The 24,710-nt window shown below is 43.2% G+C and overlaps 1 protein-coding gene across 2 annotated transcripts in view; it reads left to right on the forward strand.

Annotated features, from left to right (window-relative positions):
* Positions 1-1,489: 1,489 nt before the first annotated feature.
* The window catches only part of GTF2F2 (general transcription factor IIF subunit 2), a 161,248-nt gene continuing 138,027 nt past the window's right edge, over positions 1,490-24,710 (forward strand). For both annotated transcript variants that reach the window (XM_021714490.1, XM_008062133.1), the window contains exons 1-2: positions 1,490-1,753; positions 15,785-15,858. In XM_021714490.1, the coding sequence (XP_021570165.1) occupies positions 1,688-1,753; positions 15,785-15,858 (140 nt within the window). In that variant the 5' untranslated portion in view covers positions 1,490-1,687. The remainder of the gene's footprint in view (positions 1,754-15,784; positions 15,859-24,710) is intronic.

Raw genomic sequence — 24,710 nt, forward strand, 5'->3', positions numbered from 1 at the left:
TTGATTTATTGTAGAGATGAAGTCTCGCCAAGTTGCCCAGGCGGGTCTCGAACCCTCGGGTTCAGGCAATCCACTCACCTCAGCCTCCCAAAGTTGTGGGATTACAGGTTAAGCCACCGAGCCCGGCTGAAATCATTATTTTCAGCACATACCTGATCACTCCTATCGTTCCTATTAGTTTTGACTGCTGATCTCAGAGTCCTGACAGCTCTTCTGGGCCCTATGCTACACATACATAAAATTTCTTCAATTTTGTGCATGACTCTGAAGGGTAATTCAATGAATTACTTGCCATTCTTACAATACCTTACGGTTAGTTTCTCTTCAGCAAATATTTATTCAACCAAAGCCTACTGAAATCTGACAATGTGTCAAACACTATGCTATATGTTGTTGATATAAAATGAAAAAACACTATTTTTATTTGTCAATTATACTTCAACCAAGTCCCATCCACACAGGAGGAGTTCATAGTCTAGAAAGTAAAAGCAGATATGTAAACACGTATATTATAGTGCAGCGTGCTAAGTATCACACTATGATGTGAAGAAAAACGAATTTCCTCTGGGGGAGTTGATAAAAAGATCTCATAGGAAGTGACATCTCCATTAGTCTTGAAACATGAGTAGGAGTTTGTCAACCAGAGGACAGGGGTGAGAGTGTGAGCAGGAGTAACACAGGGCATATGAGGAAAGCAGCTCGAATATGCAGAGGCTCTGAAATGTCATCGGAAGGCCCTGCCGTGTTTGGGGGAGGTCCGTTGGGTTTGCTGTGGGTGGGTGCGTGGTGGAGGGAGTGGCAGGAGGTGCAAAGGGATCAAATCAAGAAGGCCCAGTTGAAGCAGAAAGTATTGAATTTTATTTTAGGTGCAAGCAGAGAAAATGAAACTTTAAGTAGGAGAGGTAAGCAATCAGGGTTGTCTCTTACATGATCGTATCGTCCCTGACCTCTGGGTTTTGGAGTCTGAAAGTGATGTGCTCTGCTTGCTTAATCAAAAGAGCTCAGGGTAGCCTCCAAGTTGAAATACCGCTTTCTTTTCAGGTCTAGAAACGGTATACACCCAGGGCTACCTACTCACGCCAATTTGTTACCCTGACCCTGTCCTTCAAATTCTGTCTCTCTCTCCTTGGCTAGTGTTGGACATCTTACTGATAGCTTTTGCCTCTCGGAGCCCCATATTTCTTTCTTGACGTTCCTTTTCTTTAGTGATGTTGACCTTGTCTTGAAATGAACCGCTGACGTTTTGGCTCATTCCCCCCTTCGTTTTTTTTTTTTTATTTCTTTTTTTTTCTAATTATAAAGATGTGAGGTACAATTCAGGGTTAAGTATACAAAAGTTGATTATGCAGGCACCCTTGATGAGCGAGGCCTTCCTCCCAGCCACCCGTCGTTTTAATCAGATACAGTCAACGCCAGTAGCCACGCCCTCCCAAGACGGTGCCGAAACAGGAAGTTTGTCCGCAACAGCGCGCCGTACTGACAGCGTCGCTGCGCAGGCGCGGTTCCGGGTTCCCGGCGGCGTGTCTCTCTTTCCCGGGGTTCCCTGTATCTTGGCTAGTGTGCGACGCCGGGTCCTCCCGGTCCGTCTCTCACCGCGGCCCTCCCTTTGCTCCGGACACCCGCCCCGCCGCCCTCCAGCTTCTGGGGCCTCTGTTCCGTCCCCCAGGCCTCCTCCGGTAACAGACCCATGGCCGAGCGCGGGGAGCTGGACCTGACCGGCGCCAAACAGAACACGGGAGTGTGGCTGGTCAAGGTAACGTTCGCGAGGCTCCCACTCGCGCTCTTCTCGGTGCAAGCAGCTTGAGACCATCCTGCCCCGGGCGCCTCTTCAAGTCCTTTCACGGCCACCTCGTTAGAGCTTCACACACCTTGAGAGGCTGGAGTCATTGTTATGTTCATTTGCACAGGAGGACATTGAGGGACATTAGTTTAGAAATAGATCTCCTTTCCCCACGACCCGGCTTTTCTGGGGTCCTGTCGTGGTGTCCCCCTACTTGAACGGTGCGTTTTACCCAAGAATGAGAAATTCCTCGAATCTTTTTTTGGTGACACTGATTCTAGCTGTGAGTCTGTGTAAGGTCGTTGAGTGTCTGCTTGCTGTACAGTTTTCTCGGCCAGAAAGTCCCTGAATACCTTTAGGTGGTCTCTTAGGTTGATTGATGGCTCTTGAACTCACGGAAGGAGGGGCCGTCGGACTGGAGTGTTCAGAACACAGTTGGGGCTCATGAAACCGACCTTCATTAAATGTTTCACGTGAAGACAGCAATCTTGGTTCGCCCACAGTGGGCACAATTTGTGTTTTATTTTTTGATCTTGGGAAGTGTTGTCTGTTAGGGGATTTTCATACTTACGCACACTCAAAATGTGATCGTGAAAATCTTTGAACCTTAAATAAAATACAGAGGGCTTTGGTTTCTTAATGCTTTAACTGTTTTATCACATGGCTGAGTTCTCATCAATTAAATCTGTGAGGTCTTTCCTATCTACCTCTCTAAAATAGTTCCCTGATCATTCGATAACACGTAAAACTTGTATTACATCCTCGGAATCACTTGCCACAGTGTGAAGTGATTCTGTTTACATGCCCAGAGTTGGTTATTATTCCTTATACACACACACACACATCACATTCCATGAGAACAAGGTCTTTGCCTGTCATACCCAGAATAGTGTTTGACACATGGTAATTACTCAACAAATATGTGGTGAATGAACACATTATCTCTCGTTCTTCAACCCTGATCTTAGCCTGTGGCACACGGCGACTTTATTAATTAATTCACACATTGACTTAATTAATTAATTGATTCATTCAGAGTTGGAGTCTCGTTCTGTCACCCAGGCCGCAGGGCAGTGGCACACTCCTGGCCACCTCAGTTTGACTTGCTGGGCTTGGGAGAACCTTCCGCCTCAGCCTTCCAAGTAGCTGGAACTCTAGGCATAGACCACCGTGCCCAGCTAATTTTTTGATTTATTGTGGAGATGAGATCTTGCTAAGGTGCCTAGACTGGTCTCGAACTCACGGACTCAGGCAATCCTCTCACCTCAGCCTCCCAAAGTGCTGGGATTATAGGCATGAGCCTCTGTGCCCGGCCACACCTTGACTTTTAAAAAAATTTTTATTCTTTAAAATTTTAGATTCGGGAGTACATGTAACATGGGTATATTGCATAATGGTGGGGATTGGGCTTCTACTGTACCCACCACCCGATGTTGAGCATTATACCCAATAGGTAATTTTCACGCCTCACCCCTTTGCCACCCACTCCTCATTGGAGACCCCTGTTGTTTTTGTTTGACTTAGTTCATAGCTATACCAGTATAACCTAAAAGGATGTCATTTCTCACTCCAACTGTGTGTTAAATGGAGAAGAGTCATTAAGGAGATGATGGCCCTTGCAGACTAAAGGAAAAAGCTTTAAAAAGCAATGGTGGGACTTGGGATGATGTCTTTGCCTTTGGAGCAGGGTAAATGTTTAGTAAATGTTTGCCTTACAGGATTTGGGTGGGTGGACATAGTGCATACCATGAGGAGTGGAACAGAAAAGCAAGATTGAAAATACATATTAACATGGTGTGTTCTGGAAGACATAGAGGGAACCCTAGAGCAGAGGGTCTGTGTAGATAAAAGTTAGGACCACATACTCAGATTGTCATATGAAGGGGAGATGTTTTGACTTTAGTCTACAGGAAGTAAGGTTACTTTTCGGAGGTAATTTTGGAAAATAATCACAGGATCATAGGTGTGTGATAATCATAGGTGTGTGATATAACTCTGAGGAGTTAGGGAAACTTCAGTAAACGTTGTTAGGATTTGTTGACTCAACTTGTAGAAAAATAACTCAAGCCAATGATTTGTTTTTGTTTTAAAAGGTAGTTGTAAAATTTTTATTGTTTTTTGTTTGCAACCTCATTGCTTACCCATATCAACTTGGCTTGTGTTATTTCTTCTTTTTCTAATCCTTTTTTTTTTTTTTTTGAGTTGGAGTCTCACTCTGTCACCCACACTGGAGTGCAGTGGCCGCTTCCGGCCACCACAGCCCCGACCCGCTGGGCTCCGGCAATCCTTCCGCCTCAGCCTTCCAAGTAGCTGGAACTACAGGCGTGTGCTACCACACCTGGCTAATTTTTGATTTATTGTAGAGATAGGTCTTGCCAAGTTGCCCAGGCGGGTCTCGAACCCGCGGGCTCAGGCAATCCACTCACTTCAGCCTCCCAAAGGCGCTGGATTACAGGCTGAGCCACTGAGCCCGGCTCTTTTTCTAATCTTATATATCAAAGAAATAAACTTACAAATACATCTTTTCAGGGTATGAAGGGGATATGTTGGATATTTCCTCTTTCTTGCTGGTTTTTGTCCTTTGACTCTCGTATCTCTGAGGGAGGATGATAATTGCTAGCAAATGTTTTGTGTTCTAAAATCTATCCATGGTCCCTTTTTTTTTTTTTTTTGAGTTGGGAGTCTCACTGTCTCCAGACTGGAGTGCAGTGGCTGCTCCCGGCCTCCACAGCCTCGACTCGACCTGCTGGGCTCCGGTGCTCCTTCCGCCTCAGCCTTCCAAGTAAATGGAATTGCAGGCATGCGCTACCACGCCCAGCTGATTTTTTTTTATTTATTGTAGAGATGAGGTCTTGCTGCCCAGGCGGGTCTCGAACCCGCGGGCTCAGGCAATCCACTCACCTCAGCCTCCCAAAGGTGCGGGATTACAGGCTGAGCCACCGAGCCCCGTTTATGTTCCCTTTTTATATGACAACTTTTATTTCTACTCTGAAGGAGTCTTAATAGGTAATGGGGTTTGATATACACACTTGTCAGAAGATTGATAGTTTCATTTGCACTGGGTGTTACCATTCAGTGTGATTTCCATGCCAGTATCTTGAGCATACTTGGATTGTCATCTCTGAATTATAGAAATAAATTATATAAAGCAACACTTCAAACTGTAATGGTCGACCTTATTTTCAGTTTCCTTTGTGTAATAGTAAAATGTAACTTATTGCTTAGAAGTGTATTTTCAGCCGGACTCGGTGCCTCAGTCTATAATCCCGCACCTTTGGGAGGCTGAGGTGAGTGGATTGCCTGAGCCCACGGGTTCGAGACCCACCTGGGCAACTTGGCGAGACCTCATCTCTACAATAAATCAAAAAATCAACTGGGCGTGGTAGCGCATGCCTGTAATTCCGGCTACTCGGAAGGCTGAGGCGGCAGGATCGCTGGAGCTCAGCAGGTCGAGGCTGCCGTGGCCGGGAGCGGCCACTGCACTCCAGCCTGGGCGACAGAGTGAGACTCCAACTCAAAAAAAAAAAAAGAAAGTGTATTTTCATTCTCATCTAATCAGCATTTTTGATTAGAACTACATAGTGATTTCAGATCTTTTTTTATTTACGTTGATATTTCCCATTATAAATCGTACCTTGAGTTGTGATCTTGTTGAAAAAAATGTGTTTATTCCTAGAGTATCTTGAAGTTTATGGGTCATCTTCTACATATTTAATTAATTCCATCACAAGACAGATATAGAACAGTGTAAATACGGTAAGAGCTGTACATAAAAGACCTCTGAAAGTTTTAAGCCAGAAAAAAATTGTTTGTCTGGCTAGAACACGGAAGACTTCTTGGAGAAGGTGACATTTAAGAAGAGCCTATTGAACTGGGTGTGGTGGCTCATACCTGTAATCCCAGCACTTTGGGAGGCTGAGGCTGGAGGATTGCCTGGGCCTAGGGGTTCGAGACCCGCCTGGGCAACTTGGCGAGACCTTGTCTCTACTATAAATAATAAAAAAAATTAGCTGGGCATGGTGGTGCACACCTGTAGTTCCAACTACTTGGAGGGTTGAGGTAGAAGGATTGCCTGAGCCCAGCAGGTCGAGGCAGCAGTGGAGTGCCACTACATTCCAGCCCAGGCTACAGAGTGAGACTCCAACTCAAAAAAAAAAAAAAAAAAAAAGAGCCTATGGAGCTGGCTAGTTAGAAAAAGCTTCCCAGCAGGGCTGGGGAGAAATAGACTGTTTGGGAAAAAGCAAATAGAAGTACCTGTGCTATTCTGGCTTCATAAAATACTGTGGAGTTTTGAATATCTCAAATTGATGAGAGAATGATGATCTATACGGGCTTTGATCGGTAGTAGGCATGATTGGATTTAACACTTTACGTAGCTGTCATCTGCCAAAACACAATTAGCTACGGTTTTTCCCTTGTTGGGGAGCTAGTCTCTTACAGTTTGTACCACCTTATTTGTATTGTTCATTTTATGCCACTGTTAGGTTACCCACTGGGCATCCCACTACTACACACCTTATACCAAATCATGGCTTAAAAATGGGATGATGTTTAAAAATATTCTAGCACAGCTCTGTTGTTCAGCTTCTAATATTTAGACTTCTGGAAAACATCTTCTCTAGTTATGGTTGGCTGGAGGGTAAGGTGCATATGGGGAAGAGGAGGAGATAAAGCTGGCAAGTTATTAGGGGTGAAATTTTGTAAGTCACGGATATCAAATTGGGGTCTGGATGATAAGTAATGCAGTCTTTTTTGGGGGCAGTGAAGAGGTGGGAGTATTGACAAGAGCTGCACTAGGCTTTCTAGCCAACAGAAAGATGTTTCTAGGCCTGGCGCAGAGGCTTAGACCTGTAATCCCAGCACTTTGGGAGACTGAGGTGGGAGTATTGCTTGAGCCCAGGAGTTCAAGACCTGCCTGGGCAGCATAGCAAGACCTTGTCTCTATGAAAAAAAAAATTACCTGGGCGTAGTGGTGCGTGCCTATAGTCCCAGCTACTCAGGAGGCTGAGGTGGAAGGATTGCTGAGCCCAGGTGATCAAGGCTATGGTGGGCTGTGATCATGCCTGAGTGACAGAGTGAGACCCCAACGAAAAAGAAAAAGAAAAAAGCTGTGTTTCTAGCCCAGTCAGCCTTCCTCTTGTAAGCATTGTGCCCCATGTTTGTTGGAGGACAGGGTCAGGACTAGAAGGATGGACATCATGTCCTATGAATGTGTGTCCTTCATTCAGCTGTTCAAGCGCCACCATGCTCTCAGCTTTTATTTCTTCACAGACTGTCAAGCACTTAGACATTGGTGGCCAAAGAGAAAGTGGTATACCAGAGAGAGATGAAACAGGAATGGGTGATACCCCAAAGCCTTGCAGATAGTAGGAGAAAAAGAAACTTACATTTCTTGTGTACCAAGTATTTTACAGAGCAAACCTATGAAGATGGCACTAATTATCTGTATTTTTCTTTTTTTTGAGTCGAGGTCTTACTCCGTCACCCAGACTGGAGTGCAGTGGCACGATCATGGCTCACTGCAGCATTGACCTCCGGGGCTCAGGTGATTCTTCCACCTCAGCCTCCCGATTAGCTGGGACTATCGGTGCACACTACCACGCCTGGCTAACTATTGGATTTTTTGTAGAGACGAGGACTTGTTATGTTGCTAGACTGGTCTTGAACTTCTGGGATCCAGCAGTCCTCCCACCTGGCCCTCTCAAGTTCTAGTATTATAGGTGTAAGCCACCACACCCAGCTTTAATTATCCACATATTTCAAATGCTAAAATTGTGAGTTAGGGAGGTTAATTATCTTGCCCAAGCATGGAAACAATGATTTAAGTTTGTTTGGCTAACGAGGCTTATGCCAGCAGTAGAAAATGTCTTTTTCCCCTCCTGTGTCTCTTTAATCAGTTACCTCACACTGGAGATTCAGCGGTGAGATAAGGAATTCATTTCTGTGTCCTTGGTCTTATCAGCTCTATATCTTTTTTTTTTTTTTTTTTTTTTGAGGTGGGGTTCACACTCTGTCGCCCAGGCTGGAATGCAGTGGCATGATCATAGCTCATCACAGCCTCTGCCTTCTGGCTTCATGCAATCCTTCTGCCTCAGCCTCCCGAATAGTTGGGACTGACAGGCACGTGTCATCACGTCTGGCTGATTTTTGGTAGAGATGAGTCTCACTATGTTGCCTAGGCTGGTCTTGAACTTCTGGGCTCAAGCAATCCTCCTGCTTCAGCCTCCCAAAGTGTTGGGATTACAGACGTGAGCCACTGTTCCTGGCCAGCCCTGTGTCTTTAACTTCAAGAAAACATGGGCATAAATGTCAAAGATTGGGTTCTCTGGGCATCTGATTCTGAGATGGAAATTAGCTTGCAGAGGTTATTATGCTCTTGGGATCAGCACCTGTGGGAGAAAAAGGATTTAAGCAAGATTGGATAGAGGGTATGATGCAGTCTCAAGGAAAGCCAAGGACAAGTGCATAGGGAGCCCTCCAGAACTGTCCTCTGTGCCAGCCAATCATTTGATGTGGTTTGCCGCAGGAGGAATATGTGACCTTGGGCAAGGGGGCTTCTTCAGTGGAGGCAATTTCAAAGATGGCTCACAGCTGAGGGCTGTCTGCCAGCAGGCCACGTTACCAGCAGCTGGGAATAAGACCTTTTAGTCCTAAAGGGGGAGGATGGATGTTACATTGCAGTGTCCTCTTCAGTGCCTTTAGTTTGCTTGTGCTCTGGCACAAACAGGGCTTAGAGACTAGTAGTCGGGGGATCTAGGTATTTGATGAAACAAAGTTGGCAAAAAAGTTTAAGGGAATAATGTCTGTACATTTCACTTTAGCATCTTGGCTTCAAAGTCCAGATTGAGTTGCTTACTCTGCCCAGCTTGAGTGAATGAATGGGCAGATGGATTCATCCAACAAGCTTCCAGTAATTGCCAGTCACTGTGCTAGACTCTGAGTGATAGTTAGCAAAACAGACATCGTCCATGCTCTAATAAACTAGGGCTTATAGTCTAGTGTAGGAGACAGACATCACTCAAAGATTGGGCCTAATGGAAACAGCTTCAGAGTGGGACAGTGAAGCAAGGAAAAATGTGAATGTGGATAACAAAGAGACTTGACCTGTTCTAGGGGGTAAAGGAAACCACCCTTTATTTCTGAGGAAATAATGCATAAGTGAGTTTTCTGTCACTTTCTCTGGTCTTGGGAAATCTGAGCAGGCATCCCCTGTTGTAACTTCTACCCTGTCTTTATATGATTTTCAATAATGAGTGTGGAGAGAGTGGAAATCACACACAGATGCTTCATACATGATATGTTGACAATGGTATTTTGGAACCTTAGAATCATGTATACCATTATTTTTTCTTCCTCTTCTCCCTTCCTCTTTTTAGACTTAATGGGCTGGGACTTTTGGGTAGCCAATTTCCATAAGTACTTGGTATAGAGAGTTATATATAATTAACATGCTATCCTTACTGTATTTTATTTTTTACTGCAAGGGTATAGTAGTTTAGCAACTTTTTGAATTACATAAGTTGGTGGACTTACCTAGGAAACTGCAGTTTTATTATAATGATGATGACAATGCAGTATGAGCTTCAGACTTGTTTTTGTAGAGATGGGGGTCTTGCTATATTGTCCAGGCTGGTCTTAAACTCCTGGCCTCAAACAGTCCTGCTTCAGCCTCTCAAATTGCTGGGATTACAAGCTTGGCCATTTTTGCCAATCAACTTCTGGAACACAATTTGTTTTTAAGTTGGCATTTGCTTATATTAGGTACAATTTATTGCACTGGATTTGATTCTTAAATTTGTTTTAATGTATGATATACAACTTCACTTAGAACTGTTTTCGTATTTAAAGGCCTAAATTGTAGTCTTAAGCACTTTGAGCACAGAAAATTCTGACTTGGTTAATATATTGCAGAAGTATGATCTCATTCAAGAGTTCCAAGAATGTGATCTTATTCAGGAGTTTGAAGACATTCATGTCTTCTCTTCATCTTATAACAGCATTTTGTGGAGCCAGTAGTGAGGAGAAAGTAGCAGGTTGGAAATGATCCACCCTACTGCTGGTGTTTCCTCCTCTTCCCTCTTCTTTTGAAATGAAGCTTCCTTCTGAGAACGAAGAGAGGTGTATTATAATTAAATTATGTATCCTAGGTATATCCTAATATTTACCATCAGTGCCATTACATTAATATAGCTAGTGTTTCCTTAACAATATCCAGTCATTAAAATAATAACTGTTCTAGGCGCTAGGCATATGGCAGTAAACAAATCAGACACAATGTCTGCCTATACAGATTACATTTTAATGGGGAGAGAGAAGAGACAATAAACAAAGACATAGGTAGCCGGCAGGAAGTGCGTGGAAGAAAAATAAAACAAGGTAAAGGATCTAGAGAGTAACTGATGATACTGTTTTAAGTTGAATGGGAAAGGACCTCATTGATAAGGTGATCTTTGAGCAGAGACCAAAAGGAATGTATGGGACATGCCCTGCATATCCATGGGAAAAGTATTCTAGACAGAAGTAGCACCAAATGGGTCTTCAGATGGGACAGTGCTGGGAACAGTCACAGGTCTGTGTGGTTTGGATAAGGTGAGAGGGAGAGTAGGAGATGAGGTCACAAGCTAGTAGGGGACTGGATCATCTAAGACCTAGGATTTTTATTCTGTGTGAGATGGGAAGCCAGTGGCCATAGAGAGGCAGCATGGCGTGGTAACTAAGAGCATGGAATGTGGAGCCTGACTGCCTAGGTTGGAACCCTGACTTAATCGCTGGTTAGTGTGAGACCTTGTGCCAATAATAACATTTTGGTGCTTCAGTTTCTTCGGTTAAGAATGGGATGATAAGCCAAGCTCGGTGACTCAGCCTGTAATCCCGTGCTTTGGGAGGCTGAGGTGAGTGGATTTGCCTGAGCCCGCAGGTTCGAGGCCCGCCTGGGCAACTTGGCGAGACCTCATCTCTACAATAAATCAAAAATTAGCTGGGCGTAGTAGCATGCACCTGTAGTTCCAGCTACTTGGAAGGCTGAGGCTGAAGGATTGCCGGAGCCCAGCAGGTCGAGGTTGTGGTGGCCAGGAGTGTGCCACTGCTCTCCAGTCTGGGCGACTGAATGAGACTCCAACTCAAAAAAAAAGAAAAGAATGGGATGATAGCTGGGTGCAGTGGCTCATGCCTGTAATCCCAGCACTTTGGGAGGTGGAGGCAGGAAGATTGCCTGAGTCCAGGGTTTGAGACCAGCCTGGACAACTTGGTGAGACCTTGCCTCTACAGTTAATCAAAAAATTAGCCAGGTGTGGTGGCACATGCCTATGGTTCCAGCTCGTTGGAAGGCTGAGGTAGAGAGATTGCCTGAGCCCAGCAGGTTGAGGCTACAGTGACCATGAGCTTGCCACTGCATTCTAGTCTGGGTAACAGGGTGAGGCTCCAACTAAAAAAAAAAAAGGGGGTGGTGGTGGTGGTGATGGTGGTAATAGGGCTGTTGTATGAAGTAGTTAAATGAAATAGTATTTGTAATGTTCTTTAAAAAGTACTTGGCACATATAGTAAGCACTATGTAGATGTCTGCTAAATAAGTGGGAAGGTTTTGAGTAGAACAATGTCATCAAACTTTAGTTTTAAGATGATCATTCAGCCTGCTCTCTTGAGAATAAACTGTTCATGGGCAAGAAGTGGAAGCAAGGAAATCAGCTAAGAGGCTGCTACAATAATTATACAAGAGGTGATGGGATCTTGGACTAGGATAGTAATTCTGGAGCTGGTGAGAAGGGACTGAAGTCCAGATGTAGTTTGAAGATGTTGTTGAAAAGATATGTCAGTAGATTGAATGTGGATTGAGTGTAAGAGAAAAGATATTCACAGTGACTCCAAGTTTTAGCTTGAGTGCTTGGAAGAATGAAGTTGCCTTTGACTGAGATATGGAAAATTGCTAGAGGAAAGGTATTTTATGAGGGAGACATATATTCTCGTGTGGAGAGTTTAAGATTTAAATGCCTACTGAATATTCAGATGGAGAACTTGAGTGGGCAGTTGGATATATAAATTGGGACTTTGGGGGAGAGTCTGGGCTTGTTATAAATTTGGGAATTATTATCCAGATGGCATGTAAAGCCATGAGGCTGGATGAGATTACATAAGATTGAGTGTATATAGGGAAGAGGAGAGAGCTGAGAACTTAATCCAGGGCGCGCTGAAGGGGTCAGGAAGAACCTAGATGTGGAGGCCAGAAAAGAGGGTCCCCAGAGGTAGAAGGAAACTTGAGAGAATTTTGTTCCTTTAGGGCTGTTGGACTGAGAGTCTGAGTTCCTAGCTGGCTCTTGACTGGAACCTGCCCTGAATTTTTTTTGGGGGGGGGCAGCGGGGGCACATGGGCCTCTCCAGCATGGCAGCTTGCTTCATCAAAGTGTGCAAACTGAGAAAGCAATGAGAGAAGCAAGACAGAAGTCACGCTCTTGTGTAACTGAATCATGAAGCGACATCACATCACCTTTGCCGTGAGTCACACGGGTCCTACTCATCCTTCAACCGAGGGGATTACACAGCAGTGGATGGGGTTGATAGCAAGTGGGGATCACGTGGAGCCATCTTAGGGTCTTTCTGCCACATTCAGAGAGAACATAGTGTTAGCTCCTGGGATTTTTATCATTCTTACTGTTATTCTGATGGGAATGATTAAGTAGAGAAGCAGATAGAGGAGAGAAAGAATAAAAGTAAAGGAAAGAGGTCTTTGATTAGGTAACAGGGAAAGTTCCGTGCACAAGAGGAGAAAGAGTGAAAGGACTCAGTGGTGGCTAAGTAGTAGACTAGAAGTTCTCTTTTGATGGCCTTTTCTCCGTGGAAGAGGAGGTCAGGTCGCTACCATAGAAAGAGAAGGAAGGAAGAGGGGGTGTTGTGGGTTTGAGAAGTGAAGAGAGCATTTGAATCATCTGGAGTGGGGGAGTGACTTGACTAGAGAGACGTGGTTAATTTACCGGGCATCACTGGGGCTTACTTGGCGCTCATTGCCATGTGAGACCAGTTAGCATGATTGAGTTTGCTCTTCAGCTGGTCATGTGTAAATGTGAAGGGGAGGACAAATAACACACAATGAAGAAATAAGTTAAGAAGCAGTAGAAATTGGCTTTAATCAGTATTAAGGTTCTGCAAGTCAGTATGATGGAGGGAGAGGTGAGCAAGGGAATGATTATGGTGATGGACCCTGTAGTCTAGTTTGATTCAAAGAGAAGTGAGGTCACAGCAGGAAGGTGTTAGTTAGAGCCCCTGAATTGAAGGGTCAGTGGAGTTGTTGGAGTTGAAGTACTGAGGAGAGAGCCAGGAAGGTAGGGGGTTGTGATCAGAATGGTTGCTTGATTGTGGAAGGGAGCAGGTCTTAGGGTATCTAATAGGTAATGTTGTGGACGTTTGCCTCTGACTAACCAGGATCTACTTGCTCTGATGTTGAAAATGAGAAGCAATGAACTTACCAAAGTCTTGATTTTACTTGTGGAAACCACTGTTTCCTCTTTTCAGTCTGTGTGGTTTTTTTTTTTTTTTGAGACAGGGTCTTGCTTTGTCACCTAGGCTGGAGTACAGTGGCAATCATGGCTCACTGCAGCCTCGGCCTCTTGGGTTCAAGTGATACTTCTGCGTCAGCCTCCCAAGTAGCTGAGAATTCAAGCATACACCACCACTCCTGGCTAATTTTAAAAAAATTTTTGGTAGAGGCGAGATCTTACTATGTTGCCCAGGCTGGCCTTGAACTCCTGGGCTCAAGCAATTCTCCTGCTTTGGCTTCCCAAAGTGCAGGGATTACAGGAGTGAACCATGACGCCCACTCCTGTATTTGATTTTAGTGGTGTTGGTTACCCTTTCCCAAAGATGTCATTGACTTAGGATGGCCAGTGAAAGTATCTCATTTCTTGGAACGGGAATAGGTTCAAGGAAAGGCACTTGCCCTAGTGCCATGAGAGACAAATTTTTACTAGGGATTTTTGGGAAGAAGACTTGTGCTCTTCAGGAGTTGCTTCAGCCATCTTGCTATGCCAGAGGGAAGTCTGTCAAGGAATTGAGTCAACAAGGAGAAGAGACTAGATAACGAAAGAGCCCTGCTGACATTATTTGAGCCCTTAATGAAGCCATCTTAACACCTACTGCTGGGATTTTTAGTTATTTGGGTAAATAAATCCTCTTTATGTTCAAGTAGGTTTTCTGTCACCCATAATCAAAGGAGACCTAATGGGTAGATGTTAGTTACTGTAAGGACTTTACCAAATCCTTTAAGCTTGTTTGTATGAATGGGGTACAGTGTAGTTGAAATTGTTATGTTGTGGAATCTTCAAAATCCTGTTTCCCCCTGGATCTTTTACACACTCTTCTTTAGTACATGTACTCTTATGAGAGGCGGTATTGTGTAGTGAAGAGAACAAAAGGCTAATTTGGAGTTAAGTCTTGTGTCTAGTCCTAGCTGTGTTATTTCAACCCTCTGAGCTTCCGTTTCTCTTTTGCAGAGTGGTTGGCAGGATTACATAGGATAATGGATGTGAAATGTCTAGCATGGTGCCTGACACTGTTAGCTCCCTCCCCCTTTCCTCTTTTCCCAGCGCTGGCTATTGTCTGACACACAGTAGTTGTTTAGTAAGCTTTAGTGTAAAGAATACATATATAATTGAACAAATGCCATCAGGGTCTTCTCTTGACCCATCTATGGTCCTGGATTTTTACTGTACTAAGGTTCTGCAATTTATTTGACTAATAGTCAAGTGGGGTTTTTTTTTTGCACATGAATTTTCAGTAGGTAGTTTTTTTTCCTTCCCAGCCTTTGTAGCTGTGACTCAGTTATGTGTTCATGTTCATGTTATCATTCCAAGATTGTCATGAGAAGTAATAACATTTGGCACACATTGAGTACTTGCTTTGTTTGAGGCATTATGCTTTATACTGTATATATAGTGTCTCATTTACTCCTCTAATAGAATAACTTTAAAGGTATGTACTGAGTCCAGACTCTATACTACTTTTTAGAAGAAATAAGGTAAGTTATATAAAGGGACTCAGCGTATATTATTCCCTTTTCCTTTTTGAGAATTAAAATCTTCCTGATGGCATGTGTCCACTTACAGACACAATGTAGTGTATTGGTTAATAACATAGACCCTGGAGTCAGACTGCTTGGTTTTGAATCCTGGCTCCATCTTTACTAATTATATAACCTTGGGTAAATTATATAAGCTAATCTCTGGGTGTCCCAGATTCATCGTCTGTAAAATGAGTGCAATTAACAATACCTGTTTCATAGAGATGTGAGGATTAAATGTGTAATCTATATAAAGTGCTTACAACAGTGTCAGGAAGGTGGTATTATATAAATTAAATGGTAGCTTTTATGCTTAATATTCCTTTTATTTTAGCAGACCCTTCCTCATAGTAGTCAAAGTTACAACCTTACACATAATAAAACTTGATTCTTTTTTTTTTTTGAGTTGGAGTCTGTCTCAGTTGCCCAGACTGGAGCGCAGTGGCCGCTCCCGACCACCGCAGCCTTGACCTGCTGGGCTCCGGCGATCCTTCCACCTCAGCCTTCCAAGTAGCTGGAACTATAGGCGTGCGCTACCATGCCCCAGCTAATAAAATTTGATTCTTGAAGTCATCTCAAAACCAGTGGTATCTCTAAATAATACTATCACTCTAGCCATAGTGTTATTCTCCTCTGAGAAGCCTTTTTTGGTAGCCTTTTTTCCCTCTGACCTTTTATTGGACTTATTTGGGAAGATAATTTAGTGCTTTATTATTGATAGGTTTTTTTGGCCTGTGTTAGCTGTGTGTCACCACCTAGATTGACTTTAAGCTCTTTGAGAATTAAAGTTGTTTCTTACATGTCTTAGGATCTCATATAGCATAAAACATGCAGTGAGAACTTGATAATTAATGATCACTTATTAGAGGCAGAAAAAAATAGAAGTTGTATATCATTTGATGTTTAAAAAGATCTATTAAAATCTATAATAGTCTTATTAGTGTTTTACTTTGTTTTAGGTTCCTAAGTATCTGTCACAGCAATGGGCTAAAGCACCTGGAAGGGGTGAAGTTGGGAAACTACGGATTGCCAAGTAAGTTCTTTACATGTTATTGACACTTTAAGTAGTTGTTTTTGAAATTTTTACAGATGCTTTTAAAGGTGATTATCAGTCAGAAAATTGACTTGGAAAATGAGAAGTAGTGAGCTTATCAAGGTCTTGTCAAGAGATGTCAGGAGATGTGCTTGACCACGCATAGCCCCTCGTGACAGGTGGTGTCAATTTAACATCAGGTTTATTGGTAGCATGTAATGATAGCGAAGCAGCAGAGTATGTAGTTCCCCCATTCCTCCATCTTGTCTACATCTGTAAGCAAGTGTGCTTGGGTTGAGTGTAATTGGATGCATCAAAGAAAGCGCTTCCAGCAGAAGGACTTTGCCACGGTACCACTGTGTCTACTTATAGAGGAGGCTTTGGAAGCGGGTAGGCAATATCGAGTAAGCTGTGTAACAACATAGTTTTTTGGTTAAGGAATGGCCTTGTTAGAAAGGAAAGTCTCCAAAGCCCAGCTGGTGTCAGCAGAGGCCTTGTGTTCTACCTTTCCATCCATTCATTCCTGATACAATGCCAGTCAGATTCCCATGCCTACTCCATTGAAACAGCTTCTGTCTGTTACCAGTATCTTCTCTTTATAGTTAGCTTTTGCTTCATAACAGAGCACCCCCAAACTTAGTGGCTTAGAACAAAAATCATTTTATTTGCTCATCATTCTATGGACCAGTTCTAGTTGGGGCAATTCTGGTTGGGGCTGACCTGTCTGCCTCCTGGGTAGGTTGACCTCACTCGTGTCTGGTTGGCTTGGTATCAGCAGGGGCAATGACCATTTATTTCATGCTCATTCATGTGATGGTGAAAGAGTTCCTAGTAACAAAAGAGAGAGGAAGCCCTAGTACACAAACACTTTGCAAGTCTGTGCTTGTGTTACTTTTGCTAAAGTCTTGTCTAAAGTGACTCACATGGCTGTTGTGCTGAACCCCCAAAGACCCAAAGGGGAAAGCACTGTGTCTGAGAGGCCAAAAAAATGACCAGGAGACAATGGATAAGACATGGGCATTAACTTATTTACAGGGAAGGTGGTCCAGGAGTGGCTGGCTGAACAGGAAAAAAATGCTCTTGATTGGAAAAGGCAGGTTATATGGCATCTTACATAGGGTAGGGTAAAGGGGTATGGTTTCTAGTGCACAGGCGTAGTGTGAGAAGGTGTTCATACATATGTCATGGGTATACAGAATGGCTGTGATTTCTCTCTAGGGGTGAGATTTTTAGTGTTATAACGCTCTAAAGGTGAACTAAAGATAATCTAAGGTTGGGGCATCCATCCAGGTGCGCTGATTGGTCTGAACCAGCTTGGGAAACCGATTGCCTCGAGCAAGGGTACACGAGAACACGCTATGCAGAACTGCAAGATGTGGGCCGCAGGCACGGAGAACATTTCGCTGATGGCATCAGCATGACCTGCATGCCCAGACACGGAACCTGAGGGGATGGGGACATCCTGGTTTGGCCGCCCACAGGATCCCTTCCCCAGGCTCCAGCCCCCTACTTGGGGCCATATCCAGGGTGTGTTCATGCTGTCGCTGAGTGTGTGTTGCCCTAGAGTGCCCAAGCCCGATTCAAGGGTGGGGCAAGAGACTCCTCTTGTTGACGAAAGAATGTGTTCCTTTTTTGTAGTCTGCCACATCCACATTCCTAAATCTGAAAGTCAGCTCGCAGCCCTCTTTCTTGAACTTTAATGGAGTTTGACATAGTTGATTACTTCTTTCTTGAAACTTTTTTTTTTTTTTTTTTTGAGTTGGAGTCTCACTCTGTCGCCCAGACTGGAGTGCAGTGGCCGCTCCCGGCCACCGCAGCCTCGACCTGCTGGGCTCCGGCAATCCTTCTGCCTCAGCCTTCCAAGTAACCGGAATTACAGGCATGTACTACCATGCCCAGCTGATTTTTTTGATTTATTGTAGAGATGAGGTCTTGCTGCCCAGGTGGGTCTCAAACTGCGGGCTCAGGCAATCCACTCACCTCAGCCTCCCAAAGGCGTGGGATTACAGACTGAGCCACCGAGCCCGGCTGAAACTTTTTTTTTTAAACTTCACTCTGGGACACTACTCTCTTCTCTTCTCTCTGTAGCTGTTCCTTCTCAGTCTCTGTTGCTGTCTCCTTCTCATCCTCTCAGTCTCTAAATGTTATGTGACTCCAGGGCTCAGTGCTTAGTTCTTTTCTTCTTCCTCTTTTCACTTCCTAGGTGGTCTTATGGCTTTAAATACCAGGAGGTATTTAAATATATAGTTGAAGACAGTTCAGGGCCTGCCTACCTGCCTGTTCACCTTTGCCAGCCTCCTGTCCTCCCTGCCAGTACCATACTCAGGAAGATCCTGATCTTCTCTGCCTCAGGTGCCCTGCCTGTGCCTTTCCTCATACTACTCCCAGAATCAACCACTGACCTACTAGAGATGACCACTAGCTTAGGTTAACTATGGACCTAGGTTTAACCATTCACCTAGACTTAACTATATACTTAGAGGCAGCAGTGGACCTAGAGTTGCCCACAGATATGGATCTGAAGAACACACTGGCTTTTGAATTCTCTACTGATGTAGAGTCAGCCACTTCCGGCTTTGTAGACGAAATCACTGAGTCCACATGGTTAGAATACAGTCCACCCAGAGAACTGTGTGAGTGAGATTGTGATGTGAATGTTATTCGTTCCAAAGAGCCCATGATCGGAGTAATAGGTCAGCCCAGCACCTCCACAGGAAGCCGTGAGTCCACCTCAGTGCATATTTAAAATGAGTCAAATTCTCCATTACCTGTGACAATCACAGGTTCTGAGCTTTAGAACAAGCCTGCAGCTACACTCTAGGAGATTGCATAATTGTAGAAAACTAGTGACATATTAATATTAACCTGAAGAGACACAGTAAGACATTGATCCTTAGCTGGGCAGTGTGAATTGTACACAGATGAGGGAGGGGAGTTCCTTAGCTGTGTTCCATTTTAATATGGCTCAACAAGTGTTCGTTTGAATTGAAAATAAATAAATATATAAAAATTTCAAGGCTGGCCTCTTCCCTGAATTCCAGATTCAGAGTTCTGACCTCCTCCTCAGTGTTTTCACTTGAGTGTCTCAGAAGCATCTCAGGCTTAATTATTGCTCTTCTTCTGTCCTTTGTCTCTGGAGCACTCTTTTTCTAGATATCCCTATGACTTGTATCCACATTTCCTTTAGGTCTGTGCTCAAATGTCAGCTCATGGAGGTCTTTCCTGCTGTCCCTGTATAAAATAGCAGCCTGTATGTTCTGCCTTCCTTACCCTTTGCTTATCTCCATTCTTTCTTGCAGTTGATATTTATCCACCTCCTACCGTGCCATCTGACGTAGTGTTTTTCATTTCTTTGGATCAAGGGATCTCTCAGTATCCACAGGGGATTAGTATTAGTAGTTCCCCAAACCATGTCAGTACCAGAATCCATGATCCTCAAGTCCCTTATATAAAATGGCATAGTATTTGCATATAACTGACACAAATTCTTCTGCATACTTTAAGTTATCTCTACTTAATACAGTGTAAATGCTATGTAAATAGTTGTTCCATTGGTTTTTTGAATTTGTATTTTAAAATTATTTTTCTTTCAAATATTTTTGATTGTGGTTTGTTGAATCTAGGGATGAAGAACTCATGAACACGGAAGCCCAACTATAATATTTCTTTTTCCTCAAGGAATGACTGACAGCGTGTTTAATAGTAGAGCCAGGCTTGAATTCTGGCCTTGTAGTGGTAAGAAAACGCCAGCAGGTTCTAATTCTAACTTGATAACTGTCAGTGAGACATTGTATAGGTCACTGAATCATTCTGAATTTAGATTTCTTATCCTTAAAGTTGCTTGTTTTGCAGGGCTTTTTTGTGAATTCAGTGAGATAATATGGAAATAGTTGCTGTTGATTTGTATATTTAACTTTATAAGATGAACATATTCCTGGAAAGTTGTAGATAAGTCACATTTTTGTGGGTTCTCATACTTTTATTGAGAGAAAAAAGAATGCATACTTTTGTGTTCTGTGGTGGTTTTTTTTCTTAATGTGAAATTCTTTGGAGTGCAGTTGATTAGCTACTTTTCTGTTAATGAACTTAAGAAGTTTTCTTGAGTTGGGATCTCCCACTGTCGGCCAGGTTGGAATGCAGTGGCGTGGTCATGTCTCACAGCCTCAGCTCAGGCGATCCTTCCATCTCAGTCTCCCAAGTAGTTGGGACTATAGGCATGTACCACCATGCTTGGCAAATTTTTGATTTTTTTGTGGAGACAAGGCCTTGCTATGTTGCCTAGGCTGGTTTTGAATTCCTGGGCTCAAGCAGTCCTCCCACCTCTGCCTCTCAAAGTGTTGGGATTTAGGTGTGAGCCACATGCCTGGCCAGACTTTTTTATAATTAGTTTTTTTTTTTTTTTGAGTTGGAGTCTCACTCTGTCACCCAGACTGGAGTGCAGTGGCCACTCCCAGCCACTGCAGCCTTGACCTGCTGGGCTCCAGCGATCCTTCCGCCTCAGCCTTCCAAGTAGCTGAAACTACAGGTGCGCACTACCATGCCTGACTAATTTATAATTAGTTTTAAAAAACATATCTAATTTTATTTTTTTGAGTCAGGGTCTCTTCTGTCACCCAGGCTGGAGTACTGTGGCACAGTCGAGGCTCATTACAGCCTTTACTTTCTGATCTCAGGTGATTCTTCCACCTCAGCCTTCCAAGTAGGTTAGGCTACAGGTACATGCCACCACACCTGGTTAATTTTTGATATTTTGTAGAGATGAGGTGTCACCATGTTGCTCATGCTGGTCTTGAGGCTTAAGTAATCCTCCCTTTTCAACCTCTCAAAGTGCTGGGATTACAAGCGTGAGCCACTGCACCCAGCCTATCATTAGGTTTTACTGAAATAGGAGTCATCATCAAGATAAAATGTCAGAAATGTGTATCACTGAAGAATGACAGGCTAAACTGGAGAGTGGTTAACGATGATGAACCTTGTGGTATTGTGGAGTGCCTTCACTGGAGCTCACTACCTGGCCTCTAGTCCTAAGTGGCTCTTGATAGTTGTGTGGCTTTAGGTCTTATACCTCTTGCTTGTAAAATATGGATAATAATGCCTCCCTAACCCATAGGGTGTTTACAAAGCAAAGGAAATAGCTTAGGATTGTTAAAATGCTTAGTTAACTAAAATGATCTCCTTTCCTTATCATGACATGAATATTATCATACATTACTGAAAACCTCTGTGTACAGGAAATACCTGGTTGAGAATTGTAAAAATTTTTCTTTTGGTATGGGGGAGGGGGAAATATTATGGGAAACCCATGCAAGTCCCACATACTATTTTGCTCACTGAAATAAAATATTAAAGATAACATGCTAAATAAGCAATAATAGGTATGCTACAATTTTTCTCTATCAATCCTTGCTTGGTAGAAATTTCAAGCTCTTTTCCTTCCTTATTTTAAAGCAGATGGTTTACGTAGTTGCATCTAAAACACATATGGTGGCTATACCTTCTGGAACAGTTCCAGTTTATGTATTTCCTTGTGCATTTTTATTTATTTATTGTATTTTTAAAATTTTTCTTTATTTTAAAGATGTGGGGTACAATTTCAGGGTTAGGTATACAAATGTTCATTATGCAGGTACCCTTGTTGATGAGATGTGCTCCTCTGTCCCTCCTTGCACATTTTCAATAGTGTCCCCTGTTTTACTCTCCAGAGTGTCCTAGTTTTGGCAATAAATTATAAAGCTATCCTAAATATTAGCATGGGTGTGTGTGTGTTTGTGTATGTCTGTGTATTTGTCCATGAGTTACCAGGCTGATTTTATGAGCTGACCTTGTTGATTCCTTTAGGGATCCAACCAAAGTCCCATAGAAATATTGTGTTTTATTGTATAAGAAATGCATGCTTTTCTTTTTATTTGTACAAAGAGAGAATGGTAAAGTACAAAATGAAAAATTCTTTGTTTTCTCTGTTCACACTCCTTGGAGGTGGCCACCGGTACCCCAGGTTGGTGTGTAAGCCTTGTAAGCCTCCAGATTATTCTACATACAGATTATTTTGGATGCTTAATGTGGACAAAGTTTAAAAACATTACTCTTTATTCTACTGACCAGAGCTAACTAAGTATTTCTCAAACCCCTTTATGCTCAGTTTTTGCTAGCTTCAGAACATAGCACAGAAATCTGTTTTTGTTTTCTGCCGTTCTCTCTTAAATGTAGTCCTAAGGCTTTGGTTTATTTTGTTCCATTTTCCTTTATCTTTTCTCTAGGGTACACGGCCAATACTTCTGTACTTTGTTTTTCTCATTCCTGTTTCTCAGTTCTCTTAAAAATAAAATCCTCAGTAGAGGTGACTTGAAATTCCTTTTTTTTTTTTTTTTTTTTTTTTTTGAGTTGGAGTCTCACTCTGTCGCCCAGACTGGAGTGCAGTGGCCGCTCCCGGCCACCGCAGCCTCGACCTGCTGGGCTCCGGCAATCCTTCCGCCTCAGCCTTCCAAGTAGCCGGAATTACAGGCATGTGCTACCATGCCCGGCTAATTTTTTTATTTATTGTAGAGATGAGGTCTCGCTGCCCAGGCGGGTCTCGAACCCGCGGGCTCAGGCAATCCACTCACCTCAGCCTCCCAAAGGCGCGGGATTACAGGCTGAGCCACCGAGCCCGGCCTGAAATTCCTTTATTCAAATTGGTTTCCTTAACCATAGTTGAAGAAAAAGTAACCCCAAGGGACTCTTGTGGTTGGGGAGGGTTTCTGTGCCAACATAAGGGACAAATAAGGAGCAGATTGTGTGTGTGTTTGTGTGTTTTGTATGTAGACATGATCTGGCAGATTTTCTACCTAACATAACATCTAATCATTCTTGTAGAAAACCTAGGTCCTTTTAATAATGAGAACAGAGTCATAGGAATAAGTACCCTAAGAATGCGCTGGAAATGCTTGAAAACAGCTTGTTCCTTACTAGGTCCCCGACTGTATTCTTCAGACTATCTTGTTTATGTTCTGAATTTACTGAGTTTTCATTGCTGTCACTGAATTGCTAAATTCACTGTTACAAAGTGTAGGATGGGTGAGGAATGTCATACAATGCATGTGACTAGGTTGTCAGGATTTTAGTTGTTTTTTAGCTTAATGTTAGTCATCAAATTTATGTGAGCCTATAAACAAAAGCCTCCATTAATAGATGTTTGCTGTTTAGAATGAAGTAGCATGATAATCCCAGTCTCTTCGTTGCCAGTTAGCTCACAGTACAGACATTATGTTCATTATGTTCAGTTCTTAGTGCTGTACTTAAAGAGATATAGGGACAAATAAGGTCATTCAGTGGAGTGAGACTAGGTTAATCAGAAAACCAAGAAAAGAAAATCATTGTCTTATGAGGAACATTTAAAGGTACTAGGGCTGTTAAGAGAGTATTTAGGGAAGAGCAGGCAAACTGTCTTAAAATATTATTATTATTTTTTTGAGTTGGTGTCTCACTGCATTGCCCAGGCTAGAGTGCAGTAGCACAGTCACGACTGCCCCAGCGTCAATCTGCTGGGCTCCAGTGATCCTTCCACCTCAGCCTTCCAAGTAGCTAGAACTATAGGCATGCACGGCCACACCCGGCTAATTTTTTATTTATTGTAGAGATGAAGTCTCGCCAAGTTGCCCTGGCTGGTCTCAACCCGTGGACTCAGGCAATCCACTCACCTCGGCCACCCAAACTGCTGGGATTACAGGCTGAGCCACTGATCCCAGCCCAAATATTTTTAAGACTAGAAAATGTATAAACAGTTATTGATTCTTAAAGGCAGACTAACCAGTTTATGGGATACTTGTGGTTAAAAAAGTGTATTTGGGTAAAAACTGAAAACAAGTAACCTGGTTATGAATATGGACCTAGGAGTCAGCCTATAGTTTAGTTTTGACCTTCCGAATTCCTAAGCTATGTGACTTTAAGTAAGTTGTTTACCCTCTCTATTTACTCATCTGTAGAGAGATGGTACTAATACCTCATAGTTTTAGTGCGTGTAAAATACTTAGTGTTTACCTACTGTCATACCATAGTTCTACACAGTCTAGACACTAGACACTGTGTTGTGTCTGATGTGTAGGTATGGTCCTCCCCTCCCTACCAAATCTCTCAGCGCTAAGCAGCGCTTGCCTTTGGCATTGGCTAGAAGCTAGGGAAGAATTGCATGGTGTGGTTGCTCATTCCAGTAGAGACAAGGCTGTGGGAGGAGGGACTGGAAGAAACACAGGGAGAGAAAAGATGTTCAGCTCGGGATGCAGCTCTTCCAAATTTGGTTCGGTCTCCTGAAAAAAGGAGAGTCCAGTTATGAATAAGATGAGAGTAATAGCCTCTCTAGTCGGGCTCGGTGGTTCAGCCTGTAATCCCGCGCCTTGGGAGGCTGAGGTGAGTGGATTGCCTGAGCCCGTGGGTTTGAGATCCACTTGGGCAACTTGGCGAGACCTCATCTCTACAATAAATCAAAAATTAGCCGGGTGTGGTAGCACGCGCCTGTAGTTCCAGCTACTTGGAAGGCTGAGGCGGAAGGATCACCAGAGCCCAGCAGGGCGAGGCTGTGGTGGCTGGGAGCAGCCACTGCACTCCAGTCTGGGCAACAGAGTGAGACTCCAACTCTAAAACCCCCCCCCCCAAAACCGCCTTTCTAACAGTTGATAATATTTGGGCCATTTTTATCAAGCAATTTATGTGATGTTCCAAAACCATAGTACTTGGATTATTTTTATTCCTCTGGACATCTGATGTATGCCACATTTTATGTAGTTTTTAGTTTTGCTTTAGCTTGTTTAATTTTATTTATTTATTTATTTATTTAATTTTTTTGAGTTGGAGTCTCACTCTGTCGCCCAGACTGGAGT

The sequence above is a fragment of the Carlito syrichta genome, unplaced genomic scaffold (assembly GCF_000164805.1).
Source record: "Carlito syrichta isolate Samal-C Ts95f unplaced genomic scaffold, Tarsius_syrichta-2.0.1 Scaffold305658, whole genome shotgun sequence".
NCBI classification, from domain to species: domain Eukaryota; kingdom Metazoa; phylum Chordata; class Mammalia; order Primates; family Tarsiidae; genus Carlito; species Carlito syrichta.